Source organism: Anopheles nili, chromosome 3, assembly GCF_943737925.1.
Source record: "Anopheles nili chromosome 3, idAnoNiliSN_F5_01, whole genome shotgun sequence".
NCBI lineage: Eukaryota > Metazoa > Arthropoda > Insecta > Diptera > Culicidae > Anopheles > Anopheles nili.
In genome coordinates this window covers 31,887,794-31,908,225 of record NC_071292.1, presented here as the reverse complement: position 1 = coordinate 31,908,225, position 20,432 = coordinate 31,887,794, and the positions used below count along the sequence as shown (strand labels likewise).

The 20,432-nt window shown below is 46.8% G+C and overlaps 3 protein-coding genes across 3 annotated transcripts; 2 read left to right on the top strand and 1 right to left on the bottom strand.

The window, feature by feature from the left end:
• Positions 1–1,074: 1,074 nt before the first annotated feature.
• Positions 1,075–2,656, top strand: LOC128727094 (uncharacterized). The gene is given in 5 exon segments (XM_053820963.1): positions 1,075–1,908; positions 2,014–2,213; positions 2,248–2,356; positions 2,421–2,510; positions 2,591–2,656. Coding segments are annotated over 5 exon segments (1,299 nt in total).
• A 2,500-nt stretch (positions 2,657–5,156) lies between these two features.
• LOC128725783 (sorting nexin-2) lies at positions 5,157–7,528 on the bottom strand. The gene is made up of 5 exons (XM_053819553.1): positions 7,406–7,528; positions 6,868–6,992; positions 5,911–6,799; positions 5,684–5,836; positions 5,157–5,597 (listed from the first exon to the last, which is right to left on the bottom strand). Exons 1-5 carry the CDS (start codon positions 7,526–7,528, stop codon positions 5,547–5,549), a joined length of 1,341 nt encoding a protein of 446 aa, XP_053675528.1. The 3' UTR covers positions 5,157–5,546.
• An 877-nt stretch (positions 7,529–8,405) lies between these two features.
• On the top strand, positions 8,406–20,432 carry LOC128726405 (protein PRRC1-like). Its single transcript, XM_053820211.1, has 5 exons — positions 8,406–9,009; positions 9,078–9,180; positions 9,258–9,428; positions 9,508–9,697; positions 20,162–20,432. The coding sequence occupies exons 1-5, from the start codon at positions 8,511–8,513 to the stop codon at positions 20,363–20,365; spliced, it is 1,167 nt and encodes a 388-aa protein (XP_053676186.1). The 5' UTR covers positions 8,406–8,510; the 3' UTR covers positions 20,366–20,432.

Here is a 20,432-nt window from a genome sequence, read left to right as displayed (position 1 = left end):
AGGATGAAACAATTAATCAAATTAACATGTGCTTCCTGATGGACGGTTTGACAATCGAATCATACAGCCTCTATGTGAAACTGTTGATTGAACTCTTTTGCGGACCGGTTCAATGGTCATTTTATACGTGGACTGGAACAGGAAAAGAACTGTTGTACATTCGATCAAATGACAGCATTTAAAAGGCATTTCTAACGGTTCGTCTGTCGCTTTTGTGGCAGAATTGTTTAAAATAATTCGTGTCGCCGTGGTTCGAGTATTCTTTGTTAAAGCAACCCTGATCGGTGTTACATTGAAACGTTTCCAGCTCCAAACATCCAAATCGGGAATTTAATCGTAACCCTACTGCTGGTTATGTATGGATGCTTAAAGTACTTCTAGTAGTTGTGAAAAAGATTAACAAGCTCCTATGGAAAGACATCAGTGCATCAGGATCAATTGAACAGGAGACCGACAATAATTTCTTCGGCTAACCAAGCCTGATAGAACTGTACGAACAATCCCGAAAAACAATCTCTTATAGTGAATGATCTGGCTATGTTGTATCGAAGGCGCTGAACGGTTTAAAGGTTTCCTAGTCATCGCTGTGTTCTTGATAATGGACTTCTTTTGGGGTGCAATTCAAGAGCTACACTCGATGAAAGCTATCAGCACGTTCAGTTAACTATAGCTCAAAGAGAGTGTATGTACAACGAAAATGGACACATAGTGCTTATTGTGCTTCCCTGAGTAAATATCAAACACATTAACGTCCTCTACGAGTTACATACGTTGAAGCGTGTTGTTTACAAATAATTTTAGTGGTGCATTTCGTGTTAACTTTCCCATTTACTCATTCATACATTATCAAGCACTACATGTTTTACTTCCTATCTAAACATAGTGACAACAACGAGTGTATGTGACACCATTTTGGTGTGATAGATATGATTTTATTGATGGGTTGAATAATGTATCACAGTCATGCAAGCGGACCAGCTGTATATAAGCTCTCTTCCTACATCGTAATCCATCCTTTCCGAACGAATTGATAGTTTCGTGTGGTTTGTAATCGCTCGACAAATCGTGTCACTAATGATCAGCGATAAAGTCGTCAACTACTTGCTGCTTCTGAGCTCGATACTTGCTTCCGCGTCTGGTTATCTAACCATCATCTACGACAGGAAGCGAAATGAGCCACGCGTGTCGACGTTGTTGGTTATCTACAGCATGCTGCTGGCGGTGATATGCACCATCACGTACCAGAGCACCCAGTTCTTGATGAGTGATCCTCGCTATCGCCACGGTTTTAAGGCATCCAGCGTTAACATGGCGATCGGTGCGATCCAGGGCCAGGTGGTACTGCATACGTTGCAATCCTCCGCGATCCGGCGTTATCAGAAGCGTTTTCAAATCTCCGAACTGATGCGAGAGGTGTATCAGCTGCAGAAAGAGCTCTTCTCAGCACCGGAGTTTGATCTGCGTTGGATGAAACTGCGCATCCTGCGTAAGCTCGCCATCAGCCAAGTGATCGTGGTGGGTAGTTTTCTGATGGCAGTCTTCCAGCTTATCGAATCGGGCGATGATGACGTACGCTATGAGTTGTTGCGGTTGTGCGTCTTCTATTACCCGAAAGTGACCGTCATCTGCTCGGTTTCGGTGTACTACGCCGTGATGATGTTTGTGAAGAATTTGCATTACGCGCTGAACGAACGGCTGAAGCATCTGCTACGGGAACACTCCGATGGTCCGGGCATTGGAACGCGAGGATACGCACGCACACAGCACTCGGTTTACATTCGCACCAAGCTAAGCTATCTGGCCGATGCACGGTACCGCATTGCCGAGTGTACTGGTAAAATGCACAAGCTTTACCAGCAAATGATGCTTTCCTGCAACTTCCTGTGCATGACGTTCATCGTTTCTCAGGTATAAGTTTCTCTCTCTCTCTGAAGGACACCCTTCCATTAGGTGATGCTGTAATCAAATGTGTTTTGTTCTTTTTACTCCTTGCACTTCCATACAACCGGAAAGCTGTACCACTTTTTCGAGATACTTTACCTGCACTATCGGACGCAGAGCGGTCTGTCGCTAGCTGGACTGAGCCACGAAGCACTGTCCTGTTTGATTTGCTTTTTTGAGGTGTACTCCATCGCCGAAGCTTGCGAATCTGTTCGTGGACAGGTAGGTTGGATTTGTTTTTCATCCAAAGCTGTACTTGAAACCACACCGATGTATTTTCGTCACCATATTTTAAGTATCTTTTAGAAATCTATCTGATATACGCTGATTTCCTGTTTTTTTGCAGTCTCTCAAAACGCAGAAACTTCTGCTTCGGTTCAATCTTACCCCGTTGGACCACAAGCTGAAGCAAACAGTAACAAGCGCCATCGAATACTTTGGCTTTTATACAAGGTTATATTTATACATTTACTTTCCAGATCGAAGTATTTGCACTTCAGACGCTGCATCAACCCGTAGAGTTCACCGCGTCTGATATGTTCACAATGGATTACACGATTCTATTTTCGGTAGGTTTCGGAGAGATTGCTATTGCCTTATTAAACACATCTTTTTCTGTAATCATGCCGTCCGATTTATTGGATTGCAGATAGTTGCCTCCGTTACAAATTATCTCATCATTCTGATCCAGTTTGAGATGGCCGTCGAGAAATAAGCAGCGTGAGCGATCGTAGAATCTTTTATTTGGAGTCATTTAGTCCATCGAGAGCATACAATTTCGTCATCGCATAAGTTCACGGCAGACAACGAAGAAAAGTTAAAAGCTTAAAGCACAGTACTTACCGTTTAAACTTACGCTGAGAAAAGTTCAAAAACAAACGCAACATTTTATAATAGAATATAGATATATATGTGTATATATATATTTAAAATTATAACAGTTCTCATGTGTTCAATGTTTGCTTGAAAATTCTTGCTTATTATCATGGACAACGGTCGAAAGGATATAAACCATCCGAGCGCTGTTTTCTTCTGTGTCAGTTTTTCTTTCAGTACAAGATAAGTTTAGTAACCGGAGACCAGCGAACCAGCGAAAAATGCGTACAAGGGATACTACTTTCCCGAAGGCTTTTTTTTCTACTATAGAAGAAACTACCGGTAAGGAGGCTATGCTTTGCTTGGAAAAGCACGTCGAAGTATAGTATACGTGATGAAGTTTGGAGCCATTTTTTTCTATTTTAAACTGTCGTATGGTATGTACGATGATGGTCACAATTACACTCGCAAACTGTGTCCTCCATATGGCTACACTGGCTACGGATAAGAACACATATTACGGGCCTCCACAGGAGCGCTTTGAGAGCACTTATTTTACGCCGGCCCGAGGCGATACAAATGCTACGAATCGTGGTACGAGACGTATCTTCGTAGGTGAACGAAAAACAGGAACATTATCGATAAACGAGTCGAAAATATACTACACGTTGTGTTGGAATGTTGCTAGGCTCAGCTGGATCAGTGTCTCTCTGATCTAGTACAAAACATTAAGATTGCATGTAAGTAAATAACAAAACTTAACGATTTTTACAGCAATGAAGTTCTGAGTTTGTCGACATAATAACACGTTACACGTAAATGAACTGATTGGGCTAAGTTTGCTTTTGATTGTTTCAAGCATTTGAATTTCGCGATCGGAATCGTCTGGTGATAAGATAGATTGTAGATTATGTACTGGATTAGCTCCAAGTGTATATGTGGTTGGCTGATTTGTTCGTTCTTCGTGATTGCAGACGTGCCTGTTGCAGGTGTCTGTGTATATAAATACGACATCATCTGTTGCGGAGGAATAAAGACCCATTAATGCTGCCAAGGCATTTGGCTTCTATACGCGTGTCTTAGATAAACATTTAAGCACAGCATGAAATCGAGGAAATCTTTAATGACTGTACACGAAAACGCTAGCCTTAAATTTCACAGTGTAAACAATTCTTGGTGTTGTTCATATCTAAATTTACCAACTGGCTTTGGGTCATCTTCTATCTCACATTCTTCTACACATCACCTATCCGAACGCTACTTCCGGTGTCGGAATCCTTCTCACCGTGAATCAATTATGGTTACAATCCCCTTTATGCTTGTCTCTAATTATCTTGAACATTAAAGATGATGAAAGTAGCTTCTTAAGTTGTAGTAACAGAAGGAAATGTATGAGTGTGTGGTTGGATGCGTATTTCGTTATATAATTCATATTTCCTAGCCTATGAAAATCTAGCAATATCTCCGATCGGTGCATCACACGGTCAACAGGAAAAATATTCAATATTCTATCATGATTTCAAATCCCCACAGCTCTGCTTGCCGCTGCATGCGTCAGCACGCTACCATGTTCAGATAATACTTCATTGTCGTAAACATTAGCCTTGGAGAGCAGGTTCTTCAACCTGAGATATCGGCATGCAAGATAGTTGAGCAAAAAAAAAAACTTAACGAAAGTAGAAAAGCAGTTCCGTAAGGGGGATACACACGCACACGGACATAGACAAAACAACTTCATGCAGAATTCAATAGTATGAAATTCAAACTTAACATAAACTAGCAACCACGATGGTGCTCAAGTACCTCCTTGCTTAGGGTATGCGCGCTACAAAACGCATGGAAAATGATCTCTCTCTTAGAAACGTGTGTCTGTTGCTTTGGTTCCATCCTGGTCGGATTTGCTCGCTGGCCTAATATTCGAGATTTTGTTCACCATCGTGCTTGTCGACTACGTACGTACACCACACAAGTATTAACATATCAAGAACGATCTTTCATGGTTTCGCACCTGTTGGGTTTACTGGATCTAGCACACATACAGTACGCAAGCACGCGCTATTCCCATCATGGAATATATTTACATCGTGGTTAAAATGCGTGCTTCTTCCACAGAGTAGTCTAAAGGCTCTGAGGAAATGTACAACAAATAAAGGAAACGTATGTTGCTACGCAGATGCGTATGCTTTTCATGTTGGGGAGATATGTGGCAACGACAGAAGCATCAATTTGGAACTATTAATAGTAGCAACAGCTGTGAATTACACTGGTACCCAAATAGGATCGCCAAACGTCCTAGAGGGGAATTGGATGTACATGCGTTGATGCACTGTCATTATTTACATCACTTTTGGTCGATCTACGTCATCTTACATTTTCGCCATTGTTAACTACTAGAGCGCAATGATAATAATTTTATAATATCTTAAAACAAAGGCCTTAATTCTTACAGCACGATAAGAGAGGAAAGAGGGAAGAAAATCAGGCGATAGAAAGGATCTTTGTAACGTCTTCCAAACAATCATCAAACACTAGCAACTATCAACGAGAGGCGGGTGCGATATTTGAGTGCTTTTCTAGATCCTCCAGCGTTCAGTGACTTTGTGGTCAATTTGAAACGATATCCAACTCAACTTATCAACTCCTACGGATCGCAAAGCCATGTCGTTTTACGATATTCTGGCATTGGAATCGACTAAATTAATCGAGAGGCGCAGCTTGTCAGTCGTCGGAAGGTGTTCGTTTTCGTCGCGATCGTACAGGATGGGGGAATTTATTGCGTTCTGTTCCTCTCATGCAATGTCACGAGCCACGGGCACTATAGCTTCCCAATACTTCATTTGCTGTCGATGTCGAAAACAAGAGTTGCGTTAGAACCAAATTCCAAAGATAAATTTCTTGTTTCTCTCGAGAGAGGGTAGGATTTTACCTGCTGCTGATGCGCCATTTGGTCCTCTAGATACTTGATGATGGTCGACTTGAAATCACGAGCACGTGCCAGCTCAAAGCGTTCCATTTCCTTCTTAATTTCGCTGGAAATGTTATCGAACTCTTTCTGACACCGCTGCACTTTTCCTTCCCACTGAAAAGACAGCCATAAAAAGATGTGTCACAATGGCCATATATTGGTCCTTTCGTTCGCATATAAAGACATACCTCTTCAACTTCCTTCTGAGCGAACTCCAGCTTATCACGTCGCTCCTGCAATTCCAGCTTTGCCTTGTTTTCGCGCTTTTTCGTCAGCTGTATCTGCGCGTGTTGCCAGTTTTGAAACACCTTTACCCGTTCGTGGAACACGTCTTTGATTGCACCAAACAAACCGATGTAATCATTGATTGTCTCCGACAGAATGTACAGGTCCGAGTTGGCCTGCTCGGAACGCAGCAGTTCCACCTTCTCCTCGACATCCGCCAGCTGCGAGAGCGCTTGCGACAGCCCCGTATGCTCCTCGCAAGTACTCAGCAGTGCTGCTGACTTAGCGACACCGCCGGTCAAGGTGGCCAGCTCTTTCCGGTGCGACACGAGTGCCTTGATGGCGGAATGCAGTTTCTGCATGTGAGCATCGATTGTTTCGACCTCGTTGATCTTGTCGTTGAACCACGGGTCGTTCTCGTCCATCTTGTACGTGATCTTGTTGACCGTCTCGCCCACCTTGTTGAACAGCCGCATCATACCGGCCCCGCTGAGTGCTGCACTGTTAGCGGAGCGCGGCAGCTCCTGATCACTTTCCAGGAAGTTGATGAAATCCGTGTCCTGGCAGAGGATCGGATGCTGGGCAACGCGGTTGAGAAAACGCTCCAACGATGCCCGGCGTTTATCGATCCATTCAAGATTCATATCCGAACCGTCGTCTGATTGCGGTTGGCTGCCCATTCTCACCTTCGTCGTGCCGATGAGGTTCTTTTTCGGCACAGGCGGAATAATCCGCCCCATCCGGAGGTACTTCCTGACGAGCAGCTCGTGCAGGTTGAAGAAATCGCTAAAGCGACGCATGGCGAAGAACTGCCGCTTCTTGAACTTCAAAATGTTAGTCTTTGTGGAAACCCTACGGGAGAAAGACGGCGATACATAAGTGAGCTGATGGCGCTCCGATGCTGGTGCGTGGATACATACTTGTACGCTAAATACGATCCCAAACCATCGCCTACTTTCTGCGGGTCAGCAACAACGATTTCGATAAACGTATCGCCCGCCTCCTCCGTTGGAACGTCCTCCAAAACGGGCGACAATGGTTCCTGCTGACGAAAGGGAACGATAAAGAGGAGATGATGAATAAGATCCGACCCGAAACGCCCATTCTAGCTTTCTTATCGTAATCTAACCGCGTACTAGGGCTCTGCACAGTGATAAATCAGCGATGCTAAAGCGGACACTAAGTAACGTGTAAAGGGTCAAATATGCAACGATTCATGTTCATAGGCACCAGGCACTGCAGACAGTGCCAAAGCTTATCTGCTGCCAATTATAATGCACCATATAACGTAATTCAATCAAATTTAATTTAATTTAATGGTATTGGTCCGCGAAGCACACGCGTCACACAGCGGCCGGAAAGTAGATGCAGCGCTTGTACGTTGGCAGTTGATAAGAAAATACTAGAGAAAGGAGCAGGCGGTCAACAGAACAAGAAAAAAAACGACAACACACAAACCTGAATAGCGGACTCGAAGATATCGTTTTCGTTTTCATCGTCCGGCGATGTGATATCAACATTATCGAAGGCTGGCTGCGTGTGTTCTGTTTCACCGTGTTCCATCGTACCATTGGTTTCCATATTTTTGTTCGCGGACGGCACCGGGCGTGCTAGCACTGGCACACTGGCTTTTCCTCTTTATCCTACGGCGACAGTTCGCGATTAGTCGCCTTACAATAATGGCTCTGAGAAAATACTATCGGCACGCCGAAACAAAAGAAGGAGTGCTGCACACTGCACCGCCACACACGCACACCTGCACTATGTGTTGCTTGCACGGTAACCGGACGTCCGATAGCGCGTTGGTCGGGAATCGTGATGCAAAATGAAAGCGAAGCGATCGGTGCGTTACTTGCACTTATCTTTTTAGGCGAAAAAACGAAACGACGATGATTAAAGGAATCCTCTGCGGGCTACTTGTCGTCAGCAAAAACAAGAAACGTCAAGAGGGGAAAAGAAGGAAGAAGCACTATCGAAAGCGAGCTGTCAGATCGGTTGGTCGGTGTGAAACGATTTAAAAACTGTCAAAAATTGTCCGTTTACCATATTCTGATATTTTTTCTTTGGTGCGATATTCGCATGTTTCTATTTTTCAAAGTTTGCCACTCCTTCTGTTAGCAACGTTTCTTTAATTTAACACTTTTATCCAAAGTGGAATAAGTATCACCCAACGTATTCATAGTCTCTAAGCATGTCAAACAAAAGAGACAGCACGCAACATGTTTCATGATTTCTTTTAATTCATATGACAATGTTTCTGGGGAAACGAAAGTAAAAAATTAAATCAAACATTTTAAGTTCTAGTTCATTAATTTTTATTGAAAAAACAACATTTTATTATCATCGATTAATATTTTAAGTTGAGGTATTGTCCAACCCGTGTGTCCGGGAGTTCACCACACAGCTGACATTGTACTAAAAACGTGTAGAAAAACATAAACAAACAGGAAAACAAACCTAGCCTCGCTAGTGAAATCATCGACTCTTTTATTTATTGCGGCGCACATTGTATCAGTGTGTAAAAGATTGTATTTGCTCGTAGATTTTCATAGTTGTAAGTGAAATGAGTGATCTTAAGAAGAAAACGGGAAACATTCTCTCAAATGTTAGCCCACCGTCTGAGTTGCCCAGCTTCATTACGACAAACGTGGCGAACGTGGCAACAGCTGGAACAGATATTTCGTTGACCACGGGCACAAAACCGGCCGCGATGGTGGATGATGCTGCAAAAAGGGATGAGACAGAACCGTTCATACCAACAACGTTCAGTCCCGCTATCCCGGCTAGCAAGGATACCTCGCAAGCGATGCTGGCTGTGGCCTCCGCACAGCAACCCGAAGCTGCCCCGGAACCAGTAGGCCGTGATTTTGCGAACATGATGCTAAACCCGGAACCGGTTGCTGCAGCACTCAGTCCCATCACGCAAGGAGGTTCGGCTTTGTTTGGCTGGATGAAGGGAGCTGTTTCAGGCAGCGGAATTTTACAGAAAGTTGCCGAAAAGGCCAAGAATTCCGTTGACACGATCGTCACTACGTTGGATCCGCAAATGAAGGAGTACATAAGTATGGCAGATAGAAATGACATTTGGTTCTTTGTTTCACATACGTGGGGTTTGCTTTTTTGTTTGCAGATTCTGGCGGCGATACGGAGGTTATCGTGGCGTCGGACAAAGACGACAAAGTACGACCAGTACGTGAAGCATTTCAGACAGTTTTCGGCAAGGCCACCATCATGTACGTGATTGCAGTGGCTTGTTAAAGACCATTGAACAATGTTTTAATAATACTTTTTTTTATTTTTCTGCTCTCAGTGGTCTAGCTGCTCAAGCGGTCGGTATAGCGGCCCAACCGGTAGGCTTCGCGGCTGGCCTCAAGGGTGCCGAACATCGCATCAACAGTATACGGGCGGAAAATCCGCGCGTTGATGACCATCTGCCAGTAGTGGCGGTGGAGAATTTCCTTGTTGAACTGTTCCCTGACCAGTACGTATGAATATCGCACATTGCTGGTAGAAAAAGGATAATAATCGGTTTAATTCTCTTGCAACACCCTCCTCTACAGGTGGTTTGAAGCCAGCGTGATCGTGCTGTTCGATTACGCCAAGAACATTCTTCTCAAAACGGTAACACAGATGACGCCCATTCCGTTACCGGTTATTACTGCGTTGCAGGCCGACACCCCGGCGGACTATCTGCTCAAGGATACAGGGTTTGCCATCACAGTTGGCAGTATTATGGCTAGGAATCTCAATGTAAGTTTCGTTTCTTAAGTTTCTTTTCATTTACCAGGGCAATCGATAGCTTTTGTGAAACAAAAAGGAATTTTCGAAGTATATTTAACCACTACTGTACCCGCGCTGGCCAGCTTGCAAGGAAATGAACTAGCAAAGCTATTAGGTCCCTTCTTCGCACAATAGTTTTGAAAGCAGAAATGGAAACTTTTGCTCATACCTTTTGTTTTGGATTCCTTCCCGTCTTTGCCATCTGTCGTAACGTCGTGCCGACTAGCATTAAGGCACTGGACCGGGGCTGGCGCAACGTAATCGGATTACCCACGACTCCGCTAGTTTGCCAGTGTCATTTACTTGCGAGAAAGAATTAAAAATTGTGCAACTGTTAAAAGTTTAAATAGCCACAAACTCTCGCTAATCTTTTCGCAGGTTTTATTCGACCGTTAGTGGGATTTTGCGACTAACGACACAACTGCTCGCTGTCGTTAGCGAAATGGAAGAAGCGCTATTAAAAGTAGAAACAAAAATGTTTATTTTGACTTTCGCACACTGGCTCTTCGAGGCGAAAAAGGGCACATGCTTGCTTCATACCCGAAACGTGCTCCATCCGTGGACATTATTCCGGATTACTATTGCGCCCCGGCCAACTGGGAAATGGTTTGGGCAAACTGGCGAAGAAAAGGGCGAAGATGAAGCGGAAAAAAAACAACACAACGATGTTGATCATCCTTATTATAGCCACTTGGCGTGGACATTCGTCCCGGTAGGACTCGCACAGCTGTGACAAGGCGCGCCGGCCACAACAAAGCGCACGGAATGCATCGGAATGGCATGCAATCCGCTCAATTAGACACTCTTGCGGTGGTGAATGCGCGATCGCGAAAGCGCGTAAAACGAATGCATTTATTTTATTTAAAAGATGTACCCATTTGCCCACGATGATGTGCTGTTTGCGGTGTGCATGAGGAATCGTCTGCTCTTTAAGCACCTGAACAGGGGCAGCAAAAAATGGATAATTATATCCGCCCCGGTAGCACAGGCGCAGGGGTTGCAAAAAAAAAATAAAGGGAAGACAAACGCGATGAGGTGCGGTGTGCTGTTTCCGAGAATTTTGAAATGGAAACTGCATTTTCCGTGGTTTTTCAGTTGACAGCTCCATGAAGAGTGGTTCGGAAAATGCAAACAAGAACAAAAAAATAGAGCCAGCTCTCCCAATTTTTAATGAATCTTTTTTTAATCATGCCACATTAAAGCTGCAACAGCGGTCGCATTCGTTCTCGCCACCCAATTCGACGGGGGTAGTTCGTGTAGTTTTGCGAAGCATTTACTCACCATACAAAAGCCTGTTCTGTCAGCTCAATCGCGTTTGATCAGTTGGTGTGGCTAAACATAAAACGGCGATTTACATGCGCGGTGTTGGAGTGTTTTCCCACAAACTTATATATATATATATATATATATATATATATATATATATATATATATATATATATATATATATATATATATATATATATACATATATCCCCGCGGCTGGGTTGTTCACCAGTGTTCAAGCGCCTTTGATGTTCAAGCGTTAATTACGGTGTTAATACGCGACTGATTGCACGCGTAATGTCACGGTCGGTAATAATAGAGGTGGGAAAAATAATTCACAAAACGAAACAGAGAGCGGGAGATGGATTTCGAAGCATTCCCAATCAGCATGGTTCGGTTAATGCCGTTACCGTGAAACCGATTTCAGGCCGTCTGGGTGTTCGTACGTGTTTCATCCATTTAATTTCACTCCAGTTTAAGGTCGATCACAGCCGAACACTTGTGGTCAGAAAACGGCAACAAAAGGATACGGCAAACGTGTGGAAGGACATGCCGGTGATGTAGCTTAAAACGGCAGCTTGGAATGTGTTTCATTAGATTTTACCGGAATGCGGCTCGAATCCCGGTTGCGAGTGGCAAAGGCCTTGGGAAATGCTGTCCAAGTCCCGTCCGAGCCCTTGGGACTCGAGCAGTCGACCGTGCCGACCGAACGGGCACTCAAAAATGATCCGATACCCCGGTCCGGTGTTCTCGGGAAAAAGGCTTGAGCTGTAATTAAATTGGCGACGTTCCCTGTTGTTCCTTTCGGTATCGCTTACAACGGCAGCCCCGTCCCTGGAGAGAGGTTTCCCATTGCCGGATGGGAGACAAAGCGAACGGAGCACTCTCTGTTCGTAGAACGAACTTACGAACGAGCGAACGAACGAGCCCCAATTACATTTCGCGTGCCCACCCTTGTCGTGCACCCTTGGGGACTCGTAGGACGTACCGTCGCAGCAAGACGGCACCAGTTGGAAAGGATAACAGTAAATTCGCTATCATCACGCACGCTATTAGCGTACTTCGCGGGATCCACTTAGGGGCCGCCGGTCCCTGTTTCGTTTTATGTGTGCCACATTTCAAACCATTGCATTGCCCGCTGAGCGTTGGATATCTAACGTGTTGCCTGTGCGGCAACGGTGGCGTTTGGGAAGCGCTCCAGAAAACGGTCATGCCAAACATGCACCGGTCGCGCAACCGGTGGAGAAAGCTTGCCTGCCTGTAATAAAAGCAAATGAATTGGAAAAGAATGCATCTCCTCGAGTCCCATGCAACGAAACGGAAGTCCCATGCAACGTGCAGCGTACTGCAGCTGTGTATGCGCACTTGTATGCATGAGTCCCACTCGGGGTCGTTAGTTTTATTACGATGCCATTACTACCACTGCTTTTACTGCTGCTGCTGCTGCTGCTGCTGCTGCTTGAGAAAATCTTGCCTCGCTTTACGGTGTGATGATTTATGGCATCCCGGCGTGGCGCGTCGAGCGGAAAATGTGATCCGGAAGCGGAAATCCAACCCGCGCTCTCTGGTCGATGCAGAAAGTTGTGCGTGTTTGCGCTCTTCTTCGGCACGGGCACGGGTTCGGCTGAATATGGATGTGTCCTGCCGGGGCAGGTATGTGCCATACCTTCGCATCTTTCATCCAGGTTAGGTGTGGCGTTGGCTTTTTGTACGGTAAAACCCGAAACGCCCAACGGCCGGCGGAACGGAAATGAAAAATGGCCGGTCTGGATAGCCGTGCAGGTACGCGCACGCCGTTTGCCTATTAAAATAATGTATGTCGTCGGCAGCCGGCTCGCGCTACCGGAACCCCCCCGGACCCACTGGTGGCCTGCGAGCGATGAAGTGTGGCCGATGTCATTAAGGAAGCCGACGATGCAGTGTATACCCTGGAAAACGTGCGAAAGCGAGCAAGCGAGGAGATATATACGTTGGGGCCTCCACTAACGATGTCGTACGATGGTGGTACTTGCAGTCTGAGAAGATTTGCTCCACCTTTGCACACTGCACACGGCCTGCCAAACACAATGGGCAAAGATGCGACGATAGTGGACGTACAGTGGATGTCGAAACCTTTGCCATCGCCGCCTGGATGTGATCATTTGCAACGAGAGCGTTGTCATGCTGTGGACGATATGGGGCTGGGATTTGGCGAAGAGATTAGCAAACATGCAGATCATCAACAACATGATGATGAACATTCTCACCGTTCGCCTTCAGCCTGCAGCTGCGCCTCAAATCAGCACCACACTGTACGGTACGGACACCGGCACGACGCTCGGGTGGCCTTTTTCGTCGGGCAAAGATGCGCTTTTCTTTGCTGATAAAATTACCCACAACGTCTTTTGCCACCGGAAAGTTGTCGTCCTCGGCATCGGTTGCACCTTGGCCGCGCGCATTGCCGGTGTCCTGATGGCCACGGTATGATCCTCTGCCCACCGTCGCTGGTAGGGTTGAGGATTTGTGAAAGTTTTCCCATTTTACACTGTGTACTCCATCTAATTCCAATCAATTACATGCACCAGGGCCGGTCTCGGGTATGGTTGGGGAACCCAACTTTTTTTTTTCGGGACGTTTTTGTGAATGTGTTCCCGGGACTTCGTTCCCGCCCACCGAGGACCGACCACACGAACGCCGTCGGGAAGTCGCAAGTGCACACCGTAATTGGGTGCACAAACGACACTTCAGCCGCGTACCGTGCCATGCCATCATGCCTCCCCTCTCCCATTTAGTGCAGTTTCCGATCTGGCCATTTTCCACCTGCCAAGGGCGAGGTTCCACCGACGTGACGTGACGTGGAAAAGTCGCCCCACGCCTAAAGCACTTTCGGGTGCTTTCGTTCCACGGACGGCTTCGAGAGTTGGGGCTGGCTTCGTTCAGCTTGAAGCGGTTTCGTTTCGCTCCGGACTCGTTCCGACCGGACGAAAGTGGGGCCAATAAAGGATGCGAAAGTTTTGATGGCGCTCTCTCTTTCTTTTTTTTTTATTCGTTCCTTGCTGCGTGGGGTTTTTTGTGTGTGTGTGTCGGCCACTTTCCCGTTCGTTGTAGTTTTTCAGTGTCGCATTTTTTGGGCGCGTTTTTTTTGTTGCGTGATTTTTTTTTGTTCACTAAACCGTTGTTAAAGGATGGTAACCCGCGAGACGGTTCCACTTCGTTGTTTGGTGGACGATGGTAAATTTAAAAGTACTTGATTAGAAGTTAGGTGGGGATCGGGATGAAAGTTTTCTTAAATTGGTTAACGTTGAAGAAGCGGGACCCTTTTTTTTCCCCGTCGCTCAAGGACACTCGGAACGGCATCTCCCGGGGGGAGGAGGCGTTGAGCTAACGGTGGAACGGCGTTAATTAATCATGTTTGCGGAGTTATGCGATTGTTGGCCGGCTGTCGAAGTTGAGCGCTTTGCTATGAAACGTTTTAAAATAAATGATGGTTCTGGATGGGGTGGTGGCTTTTTTTGTGTGCTTTCGCTAAAAAAAAAACTCACTCCATCATCTAACAAACCGTCAACGGTATCGGACAGATGAATCTCTGATCAATATTGTAACATCCCGCCGTTGAATTGCACGCTCATTAGTCGCACAGTTTTCAGCGATTGGCAAGCGAATGTAAACGCTTAATTACGATCGATTCAGCCACGAAATGGTGGCCCACCCGACAGCCTTCTCCAGCCAGCGAGAGCGAGGGTGGTTTATCGATCGTCGGGCTAATGGTTGAAAAGTTTTCCACCATTTAGGCAGCGAAATTGTCATTGCACGATTCCCCATTTCGATTCGCCATCATCCAAAAACCCGGTACCACCAAACGCTCAACGTTTCTCAGGATTTCGATGTGATTGCACGAAATTCGTCTTCTGTGACCACCCCTTCATGTCCGGGCTAGTGCTATTGGGTCTGGAGTTGGCCTTCCCGGGAGGACGTGGGACAGATTTTGGGTCCCATGGATCCATTCCGGTCGTTTTTCGGTGCTTCCATCTCGTTAAGGAGCGCTTCCAATGCCTCGACAATACCAATGCAACGGTGGCCATTGATTGCGATGGTCCACCCCGGAACTGGTTGGGGGGGGGGGAGCGTTGTGTGTTGCCCTTTTTTGGGGGTGAGGACGAGTTCTTCGAAGAAAAGGGTACCGAAACTAAACAGCTTCATCGGCGTGGGTTTTGGTGAGGAAGCGAGCGAATTGAAATCATTCCATCACTTTTCATTAATTCCAGGGAACTATCGGACGACCCAGCAAAAGCTGGTGATTGTGGTGACACACTGGGGCATTCATTGGAGGACTGATGGCCAAAATGTGTGTTCTTTTAGGGGCTGCTTGCTTCTTTTGTTTATTGAAACATCACTTTAAAATTCCATTCCCTCGGACGTTTAGAATTCATGCGAAATCATCGCTAAAGAAAGGACCCCTCCGAAGGAAATGACTCAATCATTTTCACAACGAGATCAAAGTAGGCCAACAAAACAAAAAAGGACAACAGTAATTCGCCCAAATAAGCGCCCGTTGTTTTCGATCGGTGTAAAGAGCCGCTCATGTCAATGGCCACCGGAGAAGGATACCAGCGTGGCGCACGTCTTGCTGAGTGGCAAAATTGATGTTCCGACGGGGTTTTATCGAAGTGACGCTTCCGTCCCCTGAAACGGTGGGCTTTTCCGGCGAGCTCGTATTAGGAACCGGGGAACGCTTTTTTTGATCGAAGACATCAATGCGACGGTGGAGCTGCTCCATTGTGTGACCAAACGGCCCGTGCAAACTCCCCCTCGGTTCCGGACCATCGTATGGCGAGCGAAATGTTCATCCTTTTCCCCGGAACACCCGGCAGCGGGTTTTGGCGACGTCACGGAATGCTGTAAAGCGCACCAAAACGAGCGTCGTTCTCCGTCGTTTTGTGGCAAGCGTTACGACAGGAAGTGACGCTCAAAATGATGGCACACGTTGTGGTGATGTCAAGCACAAGCACACGATGCTGTGACTCGAGCTTTACTCACCCCCACACGCATCGTAAAGCGCCTTCGAAGCAGGACTCGAGTGTTGATAAAATGGGAAAACAAGGGTGTTCGCTGGGCCGGGATAATGGTGCTGCTTTCATCCACGAACGGTCGCAAAACCGAGACGGTTCGTCATCTTGGGACCTCGACCTAAAAGTTTCGCGCCCATCGATACACGAGATTGACGGGTCCAGCTCCCCGGGTGGTTCACAGTTTCCGTTCCGGTTGATCAGAGGACAAACCGTGAGCAGCCGCTTTGGGAAGGTGAATGGCATCAAAAATCGTTGATTACTCTTTGACGGGTGGTGCTTTCGGAAGGGATTTTGGGCCGTGTCGTGTTTTGTTGAGCATCACGGTTCGGTTCTGGCATTGATCATGTACCTGTCGCGTTAGCATTAATTGGAAATTCAGCATAGAAAGCGATCTCCTCGTTCCCGCTTGGTTCTCGTTTCGTTCATCGGCAAAGCAAGACGGTACGGTTCTTCGGTTGTGACCCACGTCATCGTCATACGGGTCCTATTCCGGGGCTGGGGAAATTTTATGGTCTCTTTGATTTTCACTTACGAACCGCCTTTAGCAGCAGCCTTTTAGCCCTTTTCGCTCGAACACCGAACACCGTTAATCCATTAACAATTCCTTCCAGTGCGTTTGATAAGAACCCGGACCCAATTTTGTGACTGATATCTTTCCGGGGGAAAACTACACCGTCAAACTACTGTGCGCCGGGGGTCCGCAAAGGGACTCCACAGGGGGATAAAGATAACACAATGCGATGCGAAACGAGCTCCGAACCGGAACGAAGGTGGGAAAACTCACCCGCCGTGGGTGTAAAATATTCCGTCTGGCCATTTTGCCCCCCCCATGCAGACAATAGTTGTCACTTGGGTTAAAATGTGTGTTTCACCTTCTGCTTCGCATCCCTCGCAAGCATTGTGATGCAGGTTTTGAAAAAGGGATCCGTTTTCATAATTCAAACCGGCGGCGATTCGGGTTTCGAACCTTTACACCTGTCTTTGGAAACGATCGCGGTGAGATGTTAATATTCATCGTTTTCTTGTGTCTTCAAACCCATCGCCCATGTTATCGGTGCTTTTTTTTTTCGTAATGAAATCTTCAATCCATTACCGAAATGACGCGCAAAGTCCAAAGGTTCTGGTAGGGACGCTTTCTCACTTAAGTGGCGCTTTTATGCGCTGTTTGCTCGCTTTATTGCACGGCAGCGCTTGCTGGAAGCACCATCGAATTGATTTGAATTTCGCCTTTGAGAGTTCCCATCCTACCCGTACGGAACGTTTAATAATTGGCTTCTTTCGCGTGGGTCAGACTTTGCGTTAGCAAACAGGGAAAAATGCTCCCAAAAAGTTCCCGGTTTCAGTTCGAACCGATAATGGTGGGAATTAGATTAATCGCTCTTGTTCGTTTCAATTGGGGCAGTTTTAGGGTGCTCATTTAGAGGCATTAAACCGAGTTTTTCCCCCGGAGCATTGGGGCTCTGCTTTCCGGTAATGTGAGTGAGCAACTTGCGTTTTTTTTCTCTTCATTTTTCACACGCAAATAATCGACGCTTGCAATTAAACGCTATTGCGATTCTTTTATGCATTGATTGCCACATTCGGGAACACGCTCATTTGGAATTCGCTCGGTAAAATCACGCAACGCGACGTAAAATCGCGCCATAAATTCGCCCCACAACGCGTCTGTGTTGTGCCGTAAGTTAAATTTCCCAAAAAACCAACCCCGTGGGCGGGGGAGAGTTTTCCGTTCCGCACGTGACCATTTTGCATCCCCGCAGTCGGTTGGAAAACTTACAAATTTCATCAAAATTGTTAAGCGCGCACACACACACACAGTGCAGCAACACTAGCAAAGGTGAAAGGAGCAAAAAAAAAAAATTTGCCCTCACAATGCCACGTTTTCATCCGGGTGGCTTGGTTGGCCTCGGTTGGGTTTAAACTTATTGCACCTTAACTTTCACAGCAGCACCAAGCGAGCGAGCGAGCGTAGTGGAGCTAATCTTCTTTCCGTAGTTACGTGGGGGCGACTCCACGAGCTTAACCCCCCCCCCCCCCCCCCCGGGCGGGACCTGCCTGGTTTGCAGAAGGATTTGCAAATCACGGACACCACGGTCATGGCCTGGATTTGCCGCTTCCGGTTTGGTGTGTGTGTTTGCCCGGCGCCAGCCAGTCAGCCAGCTGCTTAGTTGCATTATGCAGCACCATCCCCAGCAGGAGTCACCTGCTGACAAAACCCGGCCAATGCTGTGCACCTGAAACGTTATGCAGCGATGCTATCGCTCCGGCACGAAATGAGAATCCCAAAAACCCGGGCCAACCATAGATAACGCCTGGGTCGGAGTCGGATTTTACCTACCGTAGTGCTCCCCTTCGCGTATCGATTCCGTTCGGAGTGGGAGTTTTTCGACGAGCAAATGCATAACGAACACCACCAAGTCACAATGATTCACGACGGGGGTTTTTTGGGGGGGTAAATAGAAGCCGAGCGACATAATTTTCCCGTCCAGACGGATGATGATTAGCTGAAAGGTTGATCGGATCCGGGCGCGCGCGCGAGAGAGGAACGGTACGTCATTAGACGATTTACGGGTGGTACGCCTAAATTGGATTATAAACTATTTCGAGAGGACAGGCTCTCCAGGACAGCCTTCGAACGCATGCAGCCCAATGTAACCCCCGATGTCCTTCGGAAGTGGCGTTGAATCAAGCAACCCGTTCCCAGCAAGCAGCCAAGCCAGTTTCCAACCATTTTGCTGAAAGTTACCGCATGCGAAAATTGAAACTTATCGAACAATCTAAGCCCCCCAAAAGCCCTCGTATCTGTGTGCATCCGTTGCTAGTTCCGGAGTTCCGGAGTTCGAACCAGCGAACTAGCTTGCGCAGTTAGTACTAGTACCCCTCCCATGGTCGAGGTTTTCCATTGTTCAGGGATGGTCGGTTTGGTGTCTTTCGTTACATTGGCTGCCTTTGCGAGGCGATAACAATCGGAAAAGGCAAAGAAGCAGTTCCGGTCCTTCCGGCGGAAGGAACATATCTTCCATTGTATCTTGCGTGTTTTTTTTCTTCTTTTCGTTCGTCCGGCAGCTTTATTCCCGGTGGTCGTCTCAGCGCATTTGATCGATTGCACACACACACACACACACGCACGGAAAAAGAAAGAAAAACAGAAAAAGTTCTCGCAAAAAGTTGCACAAATATTAGTCGGCCGATGTACGTGCGGAAAGTTCCTTTTCTGCGCTTTTTTTTTGGGGGGGCGAAGGCAAACGACCGATGAATGAATATTAAGTGAATAGAATCAAATACCAGTTTGTGAAATGACGGGGTAAACAAAGATGGATTCGAGGAGCGATTGGGGAGGGGTTGGTATTCGAAAAGGGGGAAACAAAAATATACATGTCCGGATTCGCTTTGTGCCCAGTGTGTTTGCCAATCGTCTGTACAAGCTTCAAGCGTAATGTTTTCATTGCAATGTTCGATAGTTTCCGAGATGTTTAAAATCGCTTAGATGGTACAAATTGGATTCGAGCAAAAAGAGCATCAAAAAAAAAAAAAAAGAAAAATTCACGTACACTATCTGCTGAAAAGACACAAAATCCTCGTGCGATTAAAAACCCCCGGTTGACCGACTCATTGACTTCGGTTTCAACGGTTGATTGCGCCCATGAATTTGCCGTCCGTTCGTCCGGCTGGAAATTGGGTTGGCCTTTTTCTTTCTGTGCCGACCGAAACCCTCCCCCCCCCGTTTCAGGTTCATGATCGGGGTACACGTTTGATTAAGCGTCTGAAAAGCAAGCATCCTGAAAAAGGGGGGGATTTAATGGGAAATTCATTAGTTTTTCTTATCACCAAAGGCGAGAGGCTGCCTGGCGTTTGGGTGGGGTGGAACTAAATCGAGCTTAGCCCTCGCTCTTTGCAATGCACTGTAACGCAATGGTACATTCCGACGCGGATGTGCAAGCTTTAGCCCGGGGTAAGCCCGACCAAACCCACCCCCTGACACTGGCTGGCCATTTAAGCATCCACGAGACTGGCATGCATTTTGTTTTCTCCCCATCCCGGGCTGACCGGGTTTTCTGATTTCACACTATCTAATCTCTCCGCGCAACCGCGTCGTCTCTTTTTGCTGTTATCCTTCCAGACCTCACACACCGAATGGCACCGAGCGTACACGTCCGTATCCCGCCCGGAGATGATACTGGCCGCGGCAAAAACGATAGCGACGCTCTACAAGCAGGCCGCCCACGAGTACGAACACATAGCGTCCCAATCGGGTTCGGTCCCACCGGGTGAGGTGCCGGCCGGTGCGGACCCGACCGGTGGAAACCCCGAACCGGCGGAATAAGAATTAATGTCCACCATCATTAAAGCTTGCCACTGTAATCACTACTAAACGGACGACTGAGCCGATG